The 23,471-nt window shown below is 39.2% G+C and overlaps 2 protein-coding genes across 5 annotated transcripts in view; one reads left to right on the forward strand and one right to left on the reverse strand.

Annotated features, from left to right (window-relative positions):
* The window catches only part of PFKM (phosphofructokinase, muscle), a 35,797-nt gene extending 24,548 nt beyond the window's left edge, over positions 1-11,249 (reverse strand). The window contains exons 1-2 of the mRNA XM_045555073.1: positions 11,165-11,249; positions 10,399-10,521 (exon numbers count right to left, since the gene is read on the reverse strand). Coding sequence (XP_045411029.1) covers positions 10,399-10,521; positions 11,165-11,246 — 205 coding nt within the window. The 5' untranslated portion in view covers positions 11,247-11,249. The remainder of the gene's footprint in view (positions 1-10,398; positions 10,522-11,164) is intronic.
* A 1,059-nt stretch (positions 11,250-12,308) lies between these two features.
* Positions 12,309-23,471, forward strand: part of SENP1 (SUMO specific peptidase 1) — a 76,286-nt gene continuing 65,123 nt past the window's right edge. For 3 of the 4 annotated variants that reach the window (XM_045555075.1, XM_045555076.1, XM_045555074.1), the window contains exons 1-4: positions 12,309-12,588; positions 16,584-16,631; positions 18,364-18,494; positions 19,855-19,939. In XM_045555075.1, the coding sequence (XP_045411031.1) occupies positions 12,363-12,588; positions 16,584-16,631; positions 18,364-18,494; positions 19,855-19,939 (490 nt within the window). In that variant the 5' untranslated portion in view covers positions 12,309-12,362. Of the gene's footprint in view, positions 12,589-12,615; positions 13,222-16,583; positions 16,632-18,363; positions 18,495-19,854; positions 19,940-20,801; positions 20,844-23,471 lie in introns of those variants that run through there. The other variant, XM_045555077.1, reaches the window with a different exon arrangement.

Raw genomic sequence — 23,471 nt, forward strand, 5'->3', positions numbered from 1 at the left:
ATTTAGTTAATAATAATGTATCAATATTTGTTCATCAGTTGTAACAAATGTACCATACCAATGCAAGATGTTAATAAATACAGGAAACTGAGCAGGGGAGAGATAGGGCATGTGAAAACTTTCTGCTCTATATGCTCAATTTTCTGTAAATCTAAACTGCTCTCAAAAATAAAGTTTATTAATTTAAAAATATATATTCTGTTCAATGAAATATCAAATAAAATTGTGCTATTAAAAAATTTAAAAAGGTTTGAATAGACATTTCTCTGAAGAAGATATACAATGACCAGTAAGCACAAGAAAAGATGCTCAACATCAATAGCCATCAGGGAAATGCAGACCAAAAACACTTCACTTCATTGGAAGTGAAAATATAATGTCATACATATTAGAATGGCTACTATCAAAAGGAAAAAAGAAAGAGAGAGAAAGGAGAAAGAGAGAAGAAGAAAAGGAAGGAAGGAAGGAAGAAGAAAGGAAGGAAAGATGGAAGGGCTGGGCACGGTGGCTCACGCCTGTAATCCTAGCACTCTGGGAGGCCGAGGCAGGTGGATTCTTTGAGCTCAGGAGTTCAAGACCAGCCTGAGCAAGAGCAAGACCCTGTCTCTACTAAAAATAGAAAGAAATTAGCTGGACAGCTAAAAATATATATAGAAAAAATTAGCCGGGCATGGTGGCACATGCCTGTAGTCCCAGCTACTTGGGAGGCTGAGGCAGAAGGAAGGATTGCTTGAGCCCAGGAGTTTGAGGTTGCTGTGAGCTAGGCTGATACCACGGCACTCTAGCCCAGGCAACAGAGTGAGACTCTGTCTTAAAAAAAAAAAAAGAAAGAAAAAAGAAAGAGAGAAAAATGTTAGTGATGATGTGAATAAATTAGAATCTTTGCGCATTGCTGGTAGGAATGTAAAATGGTGTAGCTGCTGTGGAAATTTGGCATTTCCTCAAAAAGTTAAACATAGAGTTATCATATGACCCAGTAATTCTACTCCTAGGTATATAACCAAGACAAATGAAAATATATGTACACACAAAACCTTATACTCCAATTGTTCATAGCAGCATTATTCATAATAGGCAGAACATGGAAACAGCCCAAACATTCATTAACTGATGAATGGATAAATAAAATGTGGCATATTCATACAATAAAATATTATTCAGCATTAAAAAGGAAATACTGATACATGCTGCAACATGGATGAAACTTGAAAACATTATGCTAATTAGATGCCATTTACAAAAGACCACATGTCATATGATTCCATTTATATGAAATGTCCAGAACAGGCAAATCTATAGAGACAGAAAGTAGATTAGCAGTTGTCTAGGAGTGGGGGGAAATGGGGAATGACTGCTAATGGGTACAGGACTTCTTTGGGGGATGATGAAAATGTAGTAAACTTGGAGTGGTTGCAAAACTCTGTGAATACACTAAAAACCACTGAACTGTACAATTTAAATGGGTGAATTTTATGATAATGAATCATATCTCAATAAAGACATTAAAATATTGGGTGAAAAAGCCTGAAAGCTCCTGTGGGAAACCAAAATACACCACCCCAAATTATATTCTTTGGCATATTTTGAGATGGCTATTCAGAGGGGCTGCAGACATGGGAATAGCTCTGAAAAGCCATTCTTTGTGGGGGAGATTTCCATCTGTAGAGGAAATCCACATTAGTGAAATAAAAAAGGCTTTCTCTGAGGCCCTGTTATCTGTCCCATCCAGATCTAGGAAAGATTAAGTCAGAGGAAAAAGAGACTAAAGTCTGATACTTTTAAAGATCAGAGAAACTTTTACTGCAGGCTCCTGTCTATTCTTTCCAAGGGTAGTTCTAAGATTACCTGGAGTTTTTATCTGCATAAGAAGACAGCCTTTGCTCACCATGCCTTTCCTCCCCTCACTCTCCCATGACCTATGTTGCCACCTCCCCTTGAGAAGCCACAAATTCCTATTCTTTTCTGTAGACTCAGGATGGTTAAAAACTTCAGTCATCTGGCTCTTTTGGAATCTCATATTTTGTGTGGTTGCCATACACACATGTGCACATGATAAATATGTATACCTTTTCTCCTATTAATCTACTGTTGGTTTGTTTTACAGACTCAAATTATCAAACCTTCAGAAGGGTAGAGGGAAAATTCCCTTCACCCCTACACTCCTTGCACATTCTGAGGTTTCTAATTCCAACTAAGGCTGAAGGCTGAAATTTGAGAGGCAATCCAGCCCTTCCTCCCTCTATCCACTACCAACTCCTATGTCTCCATTAAAAGTGCTCTTAATGAATTATTGCACTAATAAGTCTACCTTAATTAGATGAAGGCAAGGAAATGTCACTCAGTTACTAATACCCTTACCCCAAGACATGTGATCCCTTAGGTCACTTTTTCTGTCCAGAATGTTAAAGAAGAAAGTATTCAATGATACTTGTTAAATCAGTGAGGCAGGCTTTATTCAGGACCATTGTGATGGGCAAAGGGACCATGGCAATGGGATTCTGCAGTCAGGGAGAAGGACTGGGCTCAACTCCAAATGCAGCATGGACAAGTGGAAATTTATAGCCAAGAGCGGGGGTCAGTGAATGAAAATTCTAAGAGGAAACGTCAGGGATAAGGCAGATTCTGGCTAAACCAATCTAACAGGATTCTTGCTGAAGACAGACCAAGGTGATCAGACATCACCTGGGGGATAGTGGAGGAAGAAAAACTTGATCAGATATCGAGAATGATCATATACCAAGGATGGGTAGTTCTTGCTAAACTGACTTAGCAGGGTTCTTTGCTAAAACTGTATTTTACAAGGAAGTGCACAGATGGGCCTAGAAGAAGGTTCATGAGCCTGACTAAAGTTTGGCCAAGCAAAGAATCTTTGTCAAGGGGTCAATCATCCTCTGGGGTTCTTGGAAAACTCAATGAGTGCAAATTAAGGAAACATCATCTCATAGGATACTCAGGGAACATTCAGGTCAGTTGGCGTTGGGGTCCTACAAAAGGAGAATTTGCTCAGAAGTACTGAGGCCTTGCCTATGGTCATCTCAGTACAATCCCTAAACCTTAAGACATTACTTCCTGAGAGTTAAACTGGTAAAAACCAACATAAAATACAGTAGCCAATAGAAGAACTACTTCATATTAAGAAATGGTTGTAAATGTCTTCCTGATAAGAATGTTGAGAAGCCCCTATTCATTATTAATTCATTCATATTCATACATTCAACAAATACTTATTGAGGACTCATTATGTGCCAGCCACTGAGACAGATAATGAGCTATATAATAAGCCCCATAGAGTTTATAATCTAGAGGGACTATCAAGAGTTCATAGGAAGTTTACATTTCACTGGACCTAAAATATAATTGAAAAAAATCAATAACCTCATTAACATCTGTAATGTAATGTATTAATGTATTAGTTGAGCGTAAATGGAGTGAAAAAAATGGGACCTGGATAGTAAGGATTTGGCAGTGTTTATTCAGTACTGTTTAAGGGAAAGATACCAGTGGACACAAATATTTTAGCATCAGTGATGGAAGATATGATGAAACAAGGACAGCTCCTTGAAAATGGGTTTTCTTTCCTTTTAATCCTAAACTCCAGGATCATACATTTCCCCTTTTCTGAATTTTCTGTTCATCAGACAACTTTTAAATTTCAAATATAGTTTACCAGGAAGCTTAACAATTTGGAAGGGGCACTTTTGCTAGCTAATGTTGACTTATTAATCAAAATTTGGATCCATAATTTAATGACAGTAGACTGATGATGGGAGAGAATGTCGGAGATCTGGGCAGTTCTAGAAAATACGGTATATGTCCAATCCCCATTCCTCTACGGCAGAGGCTGAGAAACATTCCTCAGGGCAGAGTGTTGGTGCATGAAGCCTACAGGTGAATACAATGTGGTGACTAAGGAAGAGTGGGCTTAAGAAATGGTCTAAACGTTATCATAGAAGCTAGGGTGCCTAAGGAAAGTGTCAGGAGTAAAATGCAGAGCTCAGCAGAGTTAGAGGACCACAGATCACAAGAACAAAGCAACAAGTTACATAGTCAAACAAGAGATGATGCCAACAAGTTCTTGCAACTAAACTAAGCCAGTAGCTGGATTTGTACTCATTCCAAGATTTTCATTGCTGTTATGGTTTAAAGGGGTGGGAAAAGTACACCCTGGACCCTTCTTCCAGAGTAGAAAGATGAAACATCCTGGGTTTGTGCTAGAGAAGAACCTGGGGCCCTCTGATAGGCCTCTCAAGAGGGCTTATGTCTATTCCAATGATTGAAGTATAGGAATTAGCCATGATACTACTGGAAATCGAGAATGTTGTCCAAAATATACCCACCTTTCTTCAGTTGTTGAGGCTGGTAGCTAGAATTCAATCTTTGGGGTAGTTGGACATAGTAGCAATGGGGGAGTAGGGGAGTAGGATTGAATGCATAAGAAGAAGGTCAGTTGGAGCCAGAAGACTGTGAGATTAAAGTCCACAATTCCTTCTACCTTCAATTACCTGGTGGTGGTCTTCCTATTCTCAGCATACGAGGGAAAGCTAATGTGCTTAGAGGAAAGCCAAATGGTAATCTCAGCTTACATGTCATACCCTGGTATCCAGCAATGAAAGGCATATTCTTTATACCTATCCTCAGTGTACAGGAAAATATTTAGAAGATTGTCTTACACTTCCCAGAGTTCTCCAAGTATCAGCCAGCTAACTGGGGTACTGGCGTGAAGTCCAGGCAAACAGTAGGGGCAAAAAATATAATTATTATGAAAGAAGTCATTATGAGGGAGAGAAGTAGAAGATGTTTAAAGAGAATTCTCCAACAGCTATATAGCTAGAGCCCTTCTATCTGAGATATTCTAAAACAGCTGATTCATATACTCTGACCATTAACTCCGTATGTTGTGGATAGGTAAATGAATATACAGAGAGCTTTGGGCAAGGCCCCTGCAAACTAGGATAAAACTAAATATTACTTCCAGGTAGCTGAGTAGTTCATGTAGATAGAAGATCTCTTTGACAATAATTATCAGAGGCTGACACAGATGAGGGAGCAATAAAGATGATGTTGTATGCCATACCAATGAGTCCGTTTACCACCATTAGGATGGTATCATGACTACGGAATGGGTACAGATATTAAGGACACTCTGATGAGAAGATGAAGATGATGATGCCAGTGGTGTACCAGGACATTTAGAATGCAAAGTAGGTATGGCAGGCACCCAGGTGTGACTCTAAGCCAGGAGAAAAGCAAACAGCATATAACAGGTTTAATGTATCCATTCAACAAATACTGAGCACCTAGTACATGTTAGGCACTGTTCTAGGCTCAAGGGGATTCCATATTGGTAAAACAAAACAAAACAAAAACCACTGTCTGTCTTCATGGAGCTTATATGCTAGTTAGCAAAGCACATAATAAATTAGTCAAGTAGCAATAAGTGCTATGAAGAAAAATACAGCAGGGCAGAGAAGCAGGGTGACAAGGGTGCCATCTTGAGTAGGATAGACCAGAAAAACTTCACTGAGATGACATTTAAGAAAAGGTCTGGCCAGGTGTGGTGGCTCATGCCTGTAATCCCAGTGCTTTGGGAGGCGAAGGTGGGAGGATTGCTTGAGGCCAGGAGTTTGAGACCAGCCTGGGCTACACAGTGAGACCCCCATCTCTACAAAAAGTTTTTAAAAATTTAGCCAGGCATGATGGCACACACCTGTAGTCCTAGCTGCTCAGGAGGCTGAGGCAGGAGGGTTGCTTGAGCCTAAGACTTCAAGACTGCAGTAAGCTATGATCGCACTGCACTCTAGCCTGGGCGACAGAAAGAGACCCTGTCTCTTAAGAAAAAAAGGCAAGGTCTGAGTGAGACAGGGACAAGTTAGGATTGTCATATCAGAGGACCACCAAGACTTCCTCTGGACTGGAATCAGAACTGTAAATGGACTACAGTGACTCGGTGGGTTGATGTTGTGAAACACTTGCAGCCATTAGCTATGGGCCTCTCTCTGGGTTGAAACAAATATCTATCTGGCCTTCTCTCTTCTACACAAACTCTGGATCTTATCTAGTCATTACCTGACTAATATACGGGTCATTACCTGCTTTGCTTTCCCCCACTAGAATGTAAACTCCATGAGGACAGACCTAGGCACAGGCATGAAGCCACTGTCTGCACTGGAGAGTCATTTTTAGCTCTAGCTGGGTTAGGGTGACCCCTGGAGACAGAGTAGCCTCCAGCAGTCACTAATATTAAGGTTTATGACACTGGGTACCTGTCTTGCTATTCCACCCCACCTGGCATAGACAGGCTGAGTTTCTCCATGTACCCTAGTTGGCTTAAGACAATGGTTCTGGGTTCTAGTCTAACGGAATAAGCATCATCTGGAAACTGGTTAGAAATGCAAATTCTTGGGTCCCACCTGGGACCAAATGAATCAGAAACTGTGGGGGTGGAGCACGGCAATGTGTTGTAACAAGCTATCCAGGTGATTCTGACACAAGCTAAAGTTCTAAGCTGTGGAGATCCAAGAAGATCATCACTTCAAGAATGAATCTGTAAGCCTCAAAGGCCTGGACGACTCCTAGGAGGTCACTTACACCAACTAGGATCAACCTCCTGAGAAAGATGGCTTAGGGAAGAGGTCACAGGTGACAAGATGACTCCCATTGTAGGCTGAAGGCACTACTTTCAAGTCTTGATTATGGCAGAGGTGAACAAACTCTTCAGCTGAGGTATGTAGTCTCAACCTTGGGCCAGATAAACTTTTTCTTTCCTTAAAGAAGTAAGCTTTTCAGGATAGCAGAGCAGAGAAGACAAACAATTATTGTACAGACAATCCTGGGAGCCTTCCTCTTCAGATTTGCTAACCTCTCATCAAATGTAATGTGGAAGCCTTAGCTATTTAGTAAGTACACAGTTGAAGGCATATACCTCCTAGGCCCTTAAATACATTTCCCTGGGTAACTTAGAGGTAGTTTGATATGGGAACACCCAGAATAGGGTGGCCCAAGAAAATATCTATCTATCTATCTATAATCTCTATTAATCAATGGAAGGTTAAAGAAGTATTACACAGGTCTACTAGTATCTTTGAATATTTGACTGAAAGAAGAGCATTTGTAAGGCTATTTTTCCCACTCAATGACCTCCCCAATTCAGTTGATGTTATAAGACCCCTGAGAGTTTTAGTTCCATGAAGACTCAAGTTCTGTGGAACTGATCCTGGAAGTCTGGGATCAGGAAGTCAATGTTGAATCGTGACTATGTTGAGATTAAGGCAATCTTGATAGAGGCAGAACTCCCACTGAGTTTTCTTCAGCAATAGTACAGGTTCTTAGATTGCTACAACATAGCATATATATGGAAAATCTGGTCTCTGATGCAGAAAGCAAGTATAACTGCTTGGGAGGAACTTAGGCCATAGACAGCAGTCATAATCTCTACCTATCAGTAGCACTCACAATGCTAGTTGGAGCAACTTTTCATCCTGGTCTGCATAACCCACCTGGGTTTGAGTGTACAGAACACCCAGGTGCAGAGAAACAGAAGGGCAGCAGGGGGCATGGGCAATGCTAGTAACAGATGGCCTAGGTGAAATGAAGACTATGGGTAATTGTCTCTCACTCTCACCTATCTTGGCATGCTAGCTACCTTTCTTTATAAAGCTTAGGGGCCCAGGAACATAGGGGTAAAGGGTGAGACCTAGGTGACTCACTCTTGCTGTGCCCTAGTGCAAAACCAAATGGCTTCCTTATGTTAGGAGTTGATCCTCCGTGGGCCAGAAACACACATACATAGACAGCCTGCCTCATCATTGTAAAGGCAGAGCTGTTTATACTGATGGGCAAGGAATTGGAAAAAACAACAGCTTCAATGGCTTCCCTACCAGGTGTGAAACAAGAAACAAATGTATTCCATTTTTCTCGAGGACTAGCACCGAGCATCTCTCTACAGAACTGCACTTAGAGGAAGGAGAACACCCTGGAGAGAAGGAGGGAAGCATGCAGGAATTTTCCAGGCTGGCAGAAGCAGTAGAGGAACATCAGGCTAGGGGGTTTGCATGTTTTGGCATCAGTAGTGCTGTGCCCACCTCTGCTATTTGACGACATGAGTTCCTCACTGGTGCCCTATAATGATATGTTACCTAGATGCAAGGAATGGAGCAAGACAGTGGCATCTACCTTATCAGACCAGGTAACCACTGCTGTCCTCCTCCAATCCATCCTCTACCCAGGAGCCAGAAAGATATTTTTAAAATACAAATATGATCCTGTCACTTTTCAGTGATTTCTCACAGCTCAAAAGTATTAACAAGAACCTTGAAGGTACTGCATGATCCAGATCTCATACTGCCTTTATAGTTCACTCACCAGCTATGCTTCCCATCACTCAAGTCATACTGGCCCACTCCACTCTTCCAATGAGCCAAACTCCTTCCTGTTTCAGAGCCTTTTCCTGTCTCCCTTGGCCTGGCTAATGTATACTTATCCCTCAGGCCTTCCTGAGAAAGATTTATCTGACTTCTCAGGCTAGATTAGGTCCCTTGTTTTAGACTCTTATTATGTGGTGTTATTTTCTAATTATATAACCAGAATCTGTGTGATTCTGTGATTACTATCTTACTCCCACAAGACTACAAACTTCACGAGGGCAGGTAATGTACCTGTTTTGTTTACCACTTTATTCCTAGTGCCAAGTACAGTGCCTGACATAGTATGTGCTCAATAATTTTTCTTGGAAGGAGAAGAAGGTGGAAAAGGAAGGAGGGATGGAAGGAGGAATGAAGGAAAAAAGGGGGGAAGGAAGGAGGGAAGCAGCCAGGAAAGGAGGAATGGAGGCCCCACTGGAGCTGGGAAGATATTTTATTCCCCTTCTCTAGTTAGAAAGCTGGAAGAGTTAAGAGTGGCTCTTACCTGAGGTCCCAATGTTTAAAGGGAGAAGTTAAACATCAGAATTTTGTCCAGGGATAATGCTGAGTTCAAACCACAGAAGCAGGTCCAAATGGGTCATCAAAGCAAAGGGGGTCTGAGGTGAGTTTAGGTACGGAGCGAAATGAGAATGGGAAAAGGAGGAAAGATGAGGGAAAATAAAAAATAATCTGTACAAATTCAAGACACAGTAGGGCAAAGCCACCAACTGGGTTTATTTCTTGTTCCTAGATGCTTTCTATGCATAAATAAAACAAGTCTGATTAAAGGGACATAGACCACACATAGTTGCCATATATAGATAGATAGATAGATATTGCCCCAATATATGAATAAATTGGTACTCTTGTACATAAACCATTTTCTTGTGAGTGTGTTTAACTCTGGGAATACTAACAAGAGTGCATTAAGTTAGAATTTATGCAGAACCTTGGGACCTTCCTCCATGCTGGAGCTCAGTGAAGCTCTGCCTAAACACTTATTTGGTTCCTCCCTCTCCTACATCTCGATGGCATCATTTGTTAAAATTCAACATTTTGGACTAAAGTTATCAAGCTCTTAACTTACACATTATCTCTTAATTCCCCTCCTTGATCATCAGCTCCTGGGGAACAGGGAAGGTAGGTGTCTAGTTCATTTTCTCATTTTCTACTGAGTCCAGCACATTCACTTCAAATAGTAAGTGCTCAAAAAATTAGGAATAAATACTGCAATATATTTCACAGGTGGTAGGAGTGATTATTTAAATGAAATTGTTAACTTCTTGAGTAAATCTTTTTGGTCTTGAATTCCTGCTGAAAACATAAGGAATCTCTAAGGCATTTTCAAACTGTAAACTATAGGGACAATGACAAAACTATGTCCTATACATATGTTTTACAACATCTATATCATTTGTAGTATATTATTGGGCACATAGTGGGAACTCAATAAATGTTTGCAGTGAACTGACTCCAATATAGATGTATTGAGTTGAGAAGAAATGCATAGATGTGTTTCTGAAGGTTCATATAAATTGTTTGTGAATTGAACATTATTTAAAATATACAAGAGAAATTTGTTACTAAATGGATTCCTAAGGTGAATTTTTGACAACATTTAGAATCATTTTGTAATATAGTAACTCCTTATTTAGTTAATTTTTTAAAGTTCCACATTTTTATATACCAAGGATGCTGACAACAGGATAAGCCAGATTAGTAGCTTACAGTTATAAGAGTGCCAATTGATTTAATATTGACTAAATTATGTTATTGTTCATAGAGAGAAGTGTCCCTCTCTCTAGTTTTCCAGATGCTTGCTCGCTCTCTCTCTCTCACACACACACACACACACACACACACTCTTTTTCCCTTGTGTCTTAAAAACTCATATTTCAGCTTTGGTAAGTCTACCCTGATTTATAATACCATGCATACACTTTTCATGTTGCTACACTCCTTTCCACATTCCTCCCTCTTGTTTACCCACATGCCTCACCAGTTTTCATAATAGGTATGTCTCCCACGGTGTCTGGATTATCCATAGTATCTAGACTCTTCAGGTCATCTGTCTTTCTTGGTGGCTTTGGTATGAGCATGCTGGAAGTTGAAGCTTCCCCAGCTGAAAAGCAATAGCTCTAGGTTACCCTCAAGGTGGGATTCAGGGGAGTGCCCCTTATTCTCTTTCATTTTCCATATGACTCTTAGCTGTCCAGGGCTTTCTTTCCAAAAATCTGGTGAAAAATTACAGAAGAGGTAACTTCTCAACAACTATCTTACCTCAAAAAGATTCTATTCCTTTGACATAAATGGGGGAAAAGCAGAATATATAACTAGATATTTTGAGGCTGGGGTGGAAGAGAAGGCCATTTTTCTTTGGGGATTGATGTATTTTATGGGTTCTAGAGTGTCAATTACAATGGCAACAAGCACTCCCACAGATGAACCCAGATAGGTTGAAGTAATTCACAAAGGACATAGAAATCAAAGACCACCTCATGAGCTACAAATCTTATTCCCCCTCAACTCCCAAGTTCTCCTTGTCTGCCTGGGGCCTATCCCTACAAACTAGGCTAATATCTTACCTATACAAGAAAAAACACTATTCAATGACAAATATTTTACCATAGTGAGAATGGAATAAACAAGGTATGTTAACCCCTAAAGTACGTATTTTACACTACAAAGTCTCACATTCTATATTGAGACTCCCTGTGAGAGAACCCATTCTCTGTCACTAGAGTATGATTAGGAGACAGTGGTACCTGTTCTCTGAGGAGTCCTGACTAACTGGCGAGATTGAATCACACACATGAAAAATTTCAGACGAAATTCCTCTTTATGCATGGTTGTCTCCTAGAAATAGAGACAGAATTTAATTCAAATGAATAGGTCTACGGAATGATTAAGATGTCAATGACTGACATAGACCAGGTATATTCAATACTACTAGGCCTTGGCACTTGAAAATATAAAAATATCAGTATATGAGGTGATACAAATAATCTACTTTTAAACATTTGACAGGGCAGGATCCCCTCAACTCAGCAAGCTGCTGAGAGTATCAAAAAGGCTGGGGGGGGGTGTCTCCAGAAGCTTCATTTCTTTAAGTCTTGAGCTCAGACTGTGGCTGACATCTGGATCTAGAAGGCCTATTCAGAGCATTTCTCCAAGACTTCCAGACAGGGTCTGGGTTCAGAGGTCTGCCACGTTGAGGGGCTTGGTAAACAGTCTGAATGAGCAAAATATTTCTTCCCATTATTTTCTCTTAGAATGCATGGCACAGATTACAAGTTAATCAATGTGGTCCCAGGATCAAGATCAAGGCCCTTCAGAGATCAGACTCCTGGGTCCTTTCCTACCTCTACCCCCCAAAAATAGATCTCTGATGGGCCCACAATAGCTTTCCTCACATCTCTGCCCGTGTTTCAAACTTCTCCAGAGTGCTGGAAGATTCTACGTTGCCAGAGTCTAACTTAAGCCGTCCCCAAGTTGTCTTTTTTCCTTTTTGTTTTCGTTTTTTTTTTTTTTAGTTGCAGAATGGTCAAGCATGCTGTAGTGCAAACAGGATAGGAATGCAAGTTAAGAAACTTGTTTCCTAGTCCTAGATCTGCCATGCACTTTAAAATAGAAAATCACTTCGCTTTTCTGAACTTGTTCGACTAAAATAATCTCTACAAGCACTAACGTTCTGTGATCCTCAATAAAACACGATATAGCCTGAGATCGATTTAGATCTCAGGTCTCCATCTGTTGGGGAAGCCACAGGTTCCCGCAGATCTAGGGCCACAGCGAAAAGCTGCCATGGAAACCGAAGCATAAGCAAAAATCGCCGTGCGGAACCAGAAGGCGGTGGGTAAAGGAGGCGAGGGAACAGAGAAAAGCAAGGACGAAGGGCACACTAACAGTATTCCAAGTACGAGAAAGAGAAAAAACCCAGACTGAAAGGTTAACTGGCAAATTATGACTACAGTCTGCTCCCTTGGCTTCTCAGGCCTCGCCACACCGCGCAGGCGTTCCACTGGTCCTTTACTTTGCTCTTTGACCTCCTGCTCCACCCCCCCCTCCTCCGCAGCCACCGAGCGGCTCTTCCGGTGTTGTAAAGGCGGTTCCGGTTCGCGGCGGTTCCCGGGTTTTGCGTTCCGCGCCCGGCCGGAAACCCCTTCGCTTGGCAGCCGGTTCCGGTTCGGTGAGTGGCGGCGGGAAGCTGGGGGAGGGGTGAGGATGGAGGGAGCCTGTGCCGGGAGGCTGTGTCGGACTGGGCCAACTGGCCTGGACTGGGCTGAGCGGAAGCGGGGACTGCTGTGGGGCCGGTGCCTTTTCGTCTGCCCCGCCCCCTGGGACCACCTCCCCTTCCCCCTGCTGTCCGGCGGCCGCGGTCTGGCCAGTGGCCGTTAGTAAGGCTACCTGAGGCCGTTCTTTAAGGCCCCCTTTTATCCTTGGCCGCGGAAAGGCCGCCTCTCTGCCGTGACGGCAGGCCCCATCTCAGCGCCTAGCCCTGCTTGTGGGGAAAAGGCCGGTTGGGATTCCGGGGCTTTCCCGCCAGAGCAGTCTCCTCTCTAGGGAGAGCTGTTTTGACCTGGAAGCTCAGCTTTCTATCACCACCTGCTTCACCTCCCGCCTTCTTTGAGACCTGAATGATATTTCTCGACTACTTCTGCGTCTCACGTAAACATTTCTCCAACTCTTTTACTCTGTGGTATCTCCCTGAGATGCGATATCGCTAGTGCCACCACCAGAAAGAAACGTCTGGACCCTCCTGCCCAGGTTATGAAAATCCCCTTAACTGCCGCAGCTTGCTTACCTGGCTCATCACCTCCTGGTAATTCCTTTGAACAGTCTCTTTCTTGGTGCACCCTAACGCGATCTTTCTGGATCTATGGCCAGTTTCTCTTTTCTTGAGCTTGGTGATTTCTGTTTATCGGTGCGTCTGCAGTATTTCCACTATCTTGTTGGCAATAACTTGCACCTTTATCACTTTCAAGTCAGCCTTGTTAGTCATTTCACTTCATGTTTGGTACACTTACTATATTTGGGGTGGTGGTGATTCTTATAAAATTTACAGAAAGCCTATTATAGGCTACCAACTATTTGATTTAGGGTCTTTATTGTAATTGGTTATTCTGGATGGAGTAGGTCACATCATCTCCTAAATCTTTATTCTTCATAAAGATAATTTGTGTTAAGGACTTGTGTTGAAATTTAGATTACACTGACTTTGAAATTACAGTTACAGTGAAACCTTAAGCATATCCCTTAACTACCTTCCAATATAGAGATTCCCTTCTTTTTTTTCCTCTTTAGTCCCTTTTAGGATGCCTCATTTATTTTTGTCTTAAGAAGGCTCATTCACTTTTACCTGATTTCAATACTATCCCAATTACAAAGATGATTTTCATATCACCCATCTGATGAGTTAATTCTAGAAGGAGTGGATGGATACAAAAACAGGTTCTGCTACTTCTGGCTAAGGTGATGTAACTCTTAACTACTGCTTTGGAAGTCCTTCCTTTTCTTCCCCTTCTCCTTCCATTTGCACCAGCTTTACTCTCTTGCTGTATCTGTTTATGAATCTGGCTTTCCCCATTAGACCTTGAGCTTCTCAATGGGAGGGACCAGTTCTTACTCATTTTTGTATCCCCAGTACCCTGCACAAGTAGTTGTTGCACAGTAAATGTAGATGTATGAAAGAAGGTGAATACTGAAATGTTTAAGGCATTAGAGTGTTAAGGTGTTAGCGCCTAATTGGGAGACATTACATGTAAAAATAGAAGGGGGGAAAAAACCCCAAACACATGATGATGGCAGTACAAACTGTATCATATACATAATGAGCAGAGTTCAGGGTAGGGTGATTCACATGATCACTTCCGCACCCTTCTCATGTCATAAATTCTTCTAATCACACACTGGTCCTGGATAAAGCCAACTCAATATATATTTCATCATAGCCCTAAACATTGTCTTTTGTCATCACCTTTTTGCCTGTATGTAAGCTTATGTTTTACCAGACTTTGTACATTCTGTTACAGTCAAGACTATCTTTTTTTTCTTTCAGATTTCCTATTACTTTGTTTTCAGTTATTAAGCTGACTTCACTTGAATAACTGTAACTGCTTGTTTTTTCATTAAATTAAATGACCAGTGTGTACTGGGAAATGAATTATTAGAATGATTTTCTTAAAAGAAAAAAATTCTTACACTTGCAAGAATTTGGTGGCATCAAAGTTTCCAGGTCCAGCATTTCATGGAGAACCTCGGGGTAAAATATCCCTTCTCCCAATATGATTGGAAAGTGGCTAAAAGAAAATACCATAAACACAGCAAAGAAACCAGATGTATTTGTATTAAAATGTAAATGTAGGGCTTTATTTAACATTACAAGTTAGTGTGGATTCTCCAGGGTTAGCTAGAGATTACTTTTACATTGCCAGTGTGAATGAATCTTTGAATGAGGTTGTGTTAAAAGATTTGAAGTTGTATGATGTTGGAAATGAGCATTTGTCCTGAAGTCAGGATATCTGAATTCTTATATTCCCTTTGCCCCATCTGTGTGATTTCAGGCAAATCACTTAACCTCTCTGGACTTAATCTGGAATATTCTTTGACTTTCTAGCTTGCTTCACATCTGTCTTAGCAAAATGCAAAGGAAATTGACATGGGATTGTTCCACTGGGCGCCAGGCTTTTAAAAAGAGGCTAGGTAGGATGACAGTTATGAAATCACCTGAAAGAGTGAAATGTGAAAAAAGCACTTCTAATTATTGGTTGATAGGATTTTTTTCCCCTTAATCTGGAACCTAGAGAATTCTACTCTATTAAAGAAGAGAGAAGGGAAGCCTGGAGAATTTCCAGATTTTGTTAAGTTGAACATTTGGAAATATATTTGAAGCCTAAATTTAATGGTAAGACTATGTAATCAGATAATTACTCTGCTTAGTCTATAGCTGTGCCAAGAAAAACTCAAGCAGCCTTCATTTGTGTGCACCTCGTTATTGTGACCATAAAAAATGCCCATTATCATCCAATCTCCTGAATATATTTAAGCCCTAGTTATTGCTATGTAGTTGATGAAGTGCTCAATCTTTTTTTTTTTTTTTTTTGAGACAGAGTCTCGCTTTGTTGCCTGGGCTAGAGTGAGTGCCGTGGTGTCAGCCTAGCTCACAGCAACCTCAAACTCCTGGCTTAAGCGATCCTACTGCCTCAAGCCTCCCCAGTAGCTGGGACTACAGGCATGCGCCACCATGCCTGGCTAATTTTTATATATATATATTTTTAGTTGGCCAGATAATTTCTTTCTATTTTTAGTAGAGACGGGGTCTCGCTCTTGCTCAGGCACTCCTGACCTCGAGCAATCCACCTGCCTCGGCCTCCCAGAGTGCTAGGATTACAGGCGTGAGCCACCGCGCCCGGCCAAAGTGCTCAATCTTTTAAAAAAAATATGGTGATAAAATTGTAAATATATATAGGTTTGACTATTACCATTTCTAGTCTCCTCTTAGAAATCTGCCAATAGTGTCTGTGCCAAGGGTATGTTTATTAGCCTTGTTCTAAGCAGTTAGGCTTTTGACTTCCTTTTTTCCTGGGAAAAGTGGATACATTAAAGAAAGTAATTTTTATATAGACAAAGGTGGTTTGATTTGTAGCAGTTTAGTTGAAGATGTTGTGGGGGGGAGTACTTTGTACAACTGTGAAGTAGTCCTTGATTGTCCTCAGAATATTAGTAGCTTTATATTTGGTCACTGAGTAAGACATAGAAGAGAAGTCTTAATATGACGATCACAAGGTCTGTTATTTTTTTATAAAATAATTTAGCATGAGGAAATGGAGCAATGGATTAGGAAGAATTTCTAGATTGTGATTTTGGTATGGTCACTAACTTTATTACCTTATGCAAATCATTCAGTCTCCTAAGGGTTGGCTCTCCCAGTTTGCTTCTTGCTTTAATATTGTGTGATTCTGGGGATAGTCTCTAATTACTGTAGCACAGGTTGCAGAAAAGTTTGGAAGTACCTTGGGCTAGTTTTAGTTTCTACTCTTCCCATCAGGTCAACTCCTTATGACCTTAGATTTTTCTCCACTAAGAACACAAACAAATGTCACTTCTGAGTGGGTGCCTGTTCTATAATTATATGAAGTAGCTTTTTCATTATGTAATGTTTCTGTTTTGTGTTTTCTTTTATAGGACTTTGTATCTTTGCTAAAGTCAGTGATGTGAAAAGACTTGACATGGGTAAGACTAACCAGTTTAATCTTTTTAGCTACTCTGGTTGGAGTGAAAGCTAGAGTAAAAGAATAGATTTTCCTAACATTTTTAATAATTGTATCTTTGTGCTTAAGAATTTTAAGAGAGATTTTAATCCCAATTGTGTAATATTATATATGAAACATAATGTTCTTTTGGTTAGAACATTGTTTACAAAGTCATTTAGGAACATTTTCTCATTCATTGTATTGAAAAAGCCAAATATACACTAGCAAACATTTACTATGTGCCAGTCCCTGTTCTAAGTATCTAAAATGTATTAATCCATTTAATCCTTACAGTCACCTTACAAGGGTACCTAATAGTACCTACAAAGTAGGTACTGTCATTATCTCTACTATATTAACGCAGTTAATATAATAACTTCTGAGACACAGAAGTTAAGAAACTTGCCCAGGGTCGTATACTGTAACTGGCAGAGCCAGGATTTAAACCTAGGCACTCTGGTTCCAGGGTTCTTGTTCTCTTTTTTTTTTTGTAAGTATATTTTATTTACTTATTTACTTTTATTTCAGCATATTATGGGGGTACAAAAGTTTAGGTTACATATATTGCCCTTGTCCCCCCCATCCCCCTAATCAGAGCTTCAAGCATGTCCATCCCCTAGACGGTGTGCATTGCACTCATTGTGTATGTATTCACCTATCCCCTTCCCCCCCACATCTGCCCAAAACCCGATTAATGTTATTCCTAAACGTGCTCTTAGGTGATGATCAGTGAAACCAATTTGATGGTGACAGGGTTCTTGTTCTTTAGTACTGTGTTATATTGCCTTCTATATGATAAATAATTTGATTAAGGTAAATATTTTATTTCATTTAGCTAGTGAATTGAGAATTAATTGTGATTAATTGGAACACTTTCACTGTTTCATTCATAGTACTTTATGTCTGTAAAGAGGATCAATATAAAATCAGGACTAGTAGCCAATTTAGGAATAAGGTGAAAAATCCATGCAGTTAGGTCTTGTAATATCCCATATGCTCCTTTTAAATTTACATTAGCCTTCTTTCTACTTTCTGTTTTTTCCTCTTGCTTATTCTACCTTCTCCTTCCCTTGGTCATTTGTTTCCATTTTCTCTCATTGCAAATGTCAGTGTAAGTCATTGAGTTCCCTTATTCTCATTTGTTCCTATTCTATCTGTTTTATAGTAACAAAAGTCTCAAAAATGGTTCTAGAGTAAGATTATGTCACAATATTACAGAAATTGAGCTGATATCTGTTAAGAGCCATATGAATAAGGTATGCTTTTTCAAGAAAAAAATTTTCTGGTGGATTAATTTTTAAATCACCTTTTTAAGTTAAAATAGGAAACCAGTGTTAACAGTGTTTGTTTCTGAATGGTGAAATTTTCCCCCATTTTTTAATATTTAAATTTTTTTTACAGTTATAACATTTGAAAAATTTGGGAAAATTTTATTATGTTTAAAACTTTAAATTACATTGTTTTTATACATGTACAAATTTTGAACTATTTGATAGATGATCTCAGTCAGTTCCAAATGAGCCAATTTCTGCACAATCTTCTGACACTGATGTTTTGAGATTTCTTGCCAATGGTTAGCTATGAAGAAGGGATTTCATTTGGCTATAGAGTTGTTCTTTGGGAATCATTTTTATTAGGTGAGAAGATTGGTTCATAAGAAAAAAGTTATTGAAGAAGTATGTGACTTGAACTAATCCAGATTCTTTCTCCAGATGATATTGCTGATAGGATGAGGATGGATGCTGGAGAAGTAACTTTAGTGAACCACAACTCCATATTCAAAACTCACCTCCTGCCACAAACAGGTTTTCCAGAGGACCAGCTATCACTTTCTGACCAGCAGGTTAGGAATAATTTTCTTCCCTTAATTAATTATTTTGGATCATCATAAGTTTTTATCTGATGTAGTTTAAATGCCACACTCAAAAATACAAGTATATATATAAATTTCTTAGAATCAATAGTTTCAGCATTTAGAATTCTGTTTGATATATTAAGATGAGAAGGTTAAGACCAACCAGGCTATGTATTAGTTCCTTGAGAACAGTACCTTTTAGAAAACTCTTCATTGTTCCTCTGAATATTATAATTACCAATACATAGATCAGTGTTCTTTTAAACTAGTGTCTTAAAATTATTCAGCATTGAATGGTGAGTGGGAATGTGAAAATATACAGCAGCTCTGAGATTTGACTGTGCTATAAAACTTAGTTTCTCAAGGGCTGGTCTAGAACCAGCAGCATCAGCATCACTGGTGAGCTTGTTAGGAATGCGGAATCTCAGGCTTCACCACATACTATGGAATAAGAGTCTATATTTTAAAAACACTATTAATAAAGCAGTCTTTCTCAGTAGGAAAGCCATTGGTAATTTGGAAGAGAGAGTTCTTTTCTGTGTATACTAAGCATAAGAGGATGTTTAGCATCCTTTGCCCTTAGGAACTAAACACCTATACCATCTATCTCCTCATAATCATTTTGATAGTGACTATATATCCACACATTTCCAGATTTGTACTAGGGGTGCAGCACTACCCCTGACTAAGAACTGTCTCTGAAAAGTTATCAGAAGAATCAAAACCAGGTTGATTTTTCTCAGCCTTTTCCCCCTACGCCAGAGACAGGGTCTTGCTCTGTTGCCTGGGCTAGAGTGCAGTGGTGTTGTCATAGCTCACTGCAACCTCAACTCCTGGGCTCAAGTGATCCTCGTGCCTCAGCCTCCTGAGTAGCTGGGACTACAGGTATGCATCACCACGCCCAGTTAATTTTTTCTATTTTTAGTAGAGATGGGGGTCTCGCTTTTGCTCAGGCTGGTCTTGAACTGAGCTCAAGCAGTCCTCCTGCCTTGGTCTCCCAAAATGCTAGGATTACAGGCATGAGCCACCATGCCTGTTCTCAGCCTTTTTAATATATGTTATACAGGATATACTAAATATATATTTACTTTCTAATGAGCATTCTTTAAGTTGTATAACAGATATTTTGCCCATTTTTGCCCTTGAAGCCTGAATCATTTCATCAGATTGTCTATGTGTTTTTTCCTTATTAGTATGCAATATTAATATTTATAGTATATAAATGTAATTACTTACGAGTTCTAAATATGCCATAGTCTTGTTTAATGATACATTTTTGCTAGTATAAATTTTTACTGTATTGTATTGTCAAAAATGTGAATTAAGAAAAATCTTTTGCTTTGTTTAGATTTTACCTTCCAGGCAAGGAAATGTGGACCGATCTTTTACATGTTCCACAAGAAGTGCAGCTTATAATCCAAATTACTACTCAGGTATGACATATTACATGGAGTCAAAGCACTTAAACCTTTCAGATTTCTTCTTAGCAAATACTTTGCTTTTATCATCTCTAAAAGTAAAAACAAAATGGTATTTTCTCCATTTTTGTCATTTCTATCATTTTGATAGCTTTTTGTGTGTATGTATGTGGTTGCTACAATACTGATCTAGTCTCAAGTAAATATTAGTTTTTTAGTAGAAATGTGTATTTGGAATCAATTCTACTTGTCCATTTGCCATTGCAAATAGCAATATGCTTTTTTTTTGTTTTGTTTTTGTCTTTGACTTTTTTGGGAATATGTGTATGTGATGTAAAGGATATTTGTTTTGCATTAATTTAAACCACAGAGCAAGTTTATTTCTATTCTGCTTGAAACCATGAAACCTGAAAATTTATTTCTACCCAAGCTTGTCCCTCTCTCAGGGCAGGAAATGTTAACTACATGTTTCTGTTTAGCACCTGCCACAGCCATATGCTTGCATATTCAAGGGCTTGCCTATTCAGTTTGTGATCCATGACAGAAGTCAGCATTCTCTAGTCTAGGCTATTCCTGTCCCATGGCCTGCCCGACTTATCATCTGCCCCCTTTCTAAGGTTTGGACTTCCAGCCATCTTCTCCTTCTGCCTTGGGAAACTCAGAGTTTTGTTGGTTAGCCTTTTGGCAGTAGGACTCAGGAAAATTATAGTGGTCTTGCCAAGTCTTTTCACTCTTCATGCTTCAATCTCCTCACCTACCACAAATATGGGAAAACCTGTAATACCATTGAACCTGCCTCAATGAGATTTTTATAAGGATAAATTGGGATGATAAATATGAAATGCAAATAATAATTATTCTTATTTGGCTTCCTCAGGATTCTTTGTCAGCAAGATGAGATCTCCTCCCCTAAAAAGACGTTAGTATGATGCTCTTTTAGATTTATATTATATTTAAATGTGATTTAGGTGGGTGGTACTTTACCCTGGGCACTGGATTTCCTGTCTTGGAGTTGGCAGTGGTTTCCACATAGTATGTGCATAATTTGTATAGAAAAATGAATTAATTTTCTCAGAAAGTAACTCTACTATCATTATTATTGAAAAGGCCTTATTGATGAACAGAGAGCCTAAAATCTGGTTTGATAGCTCATTATTAATCCTGTAGGAAGAACAGCTGAGTGATTAATGAAATCAAATCATTAGTATTTCCATTAGAACTCAGGCTTGTAATTTCATATGATGATTTACCATTGTATAGAATCTTTGCTTTAAGTTTAAAATAATTACTTAATAGAAAACAATTATATGGAAGATTATACTCAAAGTCCCCTGATCATAACTCAACTCTTATCTAACTCACCTTTCTGGCCTCTTCTGATTATCTGTGTGTACATGGTACACATTGTATGATTCGACACATGTAACCTTTTTTTAACTTAATATTTTGAATTTTACTTTTTTATCTGTTTATATGTTCTCCATATTTATCATTTTCTCTTAATTTGTAATCTGTGAAATTGATGTGTACATCCTCAGTCCCTTTTTTTAAAATTTTTTTTTTATTTCAGTATATTACAGGGGTACAAATGTTTAGGTTACTTATATTGCCCTTGCCCCACCCAAGTCAGAGCTTCAAGCCACATCCACAATCCCTTATGTGCAATTTCAAAATCCACAAAGCTCTAAAAACCAAAAAAAATTTTATGAATCAGTTGGTATCAAAACCTGACCTGAATTCATTCCTTGGCAAAACCTACATGAACTGACATGAAACTGTTCATATTTTGTCTTTATTTACCCATGTAAATAGAAGTATACATTTTGCTGTAGATATATCAATATGTTTGGTTACAGGGTGCTGCCCCAGCTTATACTTGAAAGTATTACCTAGTATACCAGAATATCTTTCTAAAATTCCAAAAATTTTGAATTCAGACATATAACTGGACCCAAGGGTTTATGATTTGGAAAAATGGGCTTATGCCTTCATTTGCTTCATTATTTTCCCTATGGTTTAGGTGCACTTTCACCCGTACCATTTTCAGCTATTATTAATAACATGACTTAAAAGTGTTTGTATACATAGCTTTTTTTTCTTTTAAATTCCAGTAGACCCGTGATATTCACAAAGGGTATATCTGAGATCATCTCAAATTCTCATGTAATGTTGACCGGATTCCCAGCTTTCTACTCAGTTATGTGATTGTTGAGAGTTACATTTTTCCTGTTTTTATCCACATACCACAAGGTGGTTCCCATATCAAAAATCTTACTCTAAAGTTTTATCTCTCACTAGAATACCATTTTTTAGGAAAGGAAAAACAATGGTCTCCAAGATTGCTCCTTAACAATCAGAGTTTTAAATCTCTGAATGCCAAGGGTGTATATACTTTTTTCTTATAATAAAGTCTTTAATTAAAAGCTATTTTTAAACTATATACTTTTTAAAACTTCTTTCTTTTGCTATACCCATCCTAGTTCATTGTAAATCCTGCAGAATTTTGTCTCTGCTATGTGCTTTGGATATATTCCTTTCTAATAATCCCCGCATTGATTTCTCTGGTCAGTTATCTTGAGCCTTACCTCTTGATTGGGCTAGACATGGATCCCCAGTTTACCTGCCTTAGTCTTCTGATCCTGGCTGTACTGGTATTTGTCTTCTCTCTGAGCCTGCTATCTTCTCCTCCACCAGGATGGCAATGAGCAGGAAAGCCCAAACTTTAGAGTCTAGGTTCTGGAGCTTCTCATTTATTGCTTTATTGGGTTTACCTCTCTAGATCAAGTTTTTTAAAAAAAATTTGCTTCTCAGTCTACTCAAGATCAGATGGTTAAAAATATAGATTTTGAAAAAAAATCTTTAGAAATCAAAATGCTGTGCTATTTCACTTTTATAACTTAGTGATGATCAGGCTTTAAGGCCTCGCAGTTTTATTAACAGCACAATGAGAAGAAAATCACAACATTTTTTAACCCTAAACAAAGAAAAGTAGATTAAGATGAAAAGAAATGAATTTGCTCATGCTTGGAGTCTTTGGAAAATATGTTAAATTAGGTTGCCAAACTAGCATTTAGTAAGTAAGATGATTTAAAGCATTCTGCTATCATGTTAACTAAATAAATCCTAAAGTCAGCAGGAGCAACTTGATGGTTACTTTCATAGTAAGTGGTTACCTGACACATTCTTCTTTTTTTTTTTTTTTGAGACAGAGTCTTGCTCTGTTGCCCAGGCTAGAGTGAGTGCTGTGGCGTCAGCCTAGCTCACAGCAACCTCAAACTCCTGGGCTTAAGCGATCCTACTGCCTCAGCCTCCCGAGTAGCTGGGACTACAGGCATGCGCCACCATGCCTGGCTAATTTTTTTCTATATATATTTTTAGTTGGCCAGATAATTTCTATTTTTTTTAGTAGACATGGGGTCTCACTATTGCTCAGGCTGGTCTCGAACTCCTGACCTTGAGCGATCCACCCGCCTCGGCCTCCCAGAGTGCTAGGATTACAGATGTGAGCCACCGCGCCCGCCCTACATTCTTCTTTTTTAATATAAAG

Source organism: Lemur catta, chromosome 6 (genome assembly GCF_020740605.2).
Source record: "Lemur catta isolate mLemCat1 chromosome 6, mLemCat1.pri, whole genome shotgun sequence".
Classification (NCBI taxonomy): domain Eukaryota; kingdom Metazoa; phylum Chordata; class Mammalia; order Primates; family Lemuridae; genus Lemur; species Lemur catta.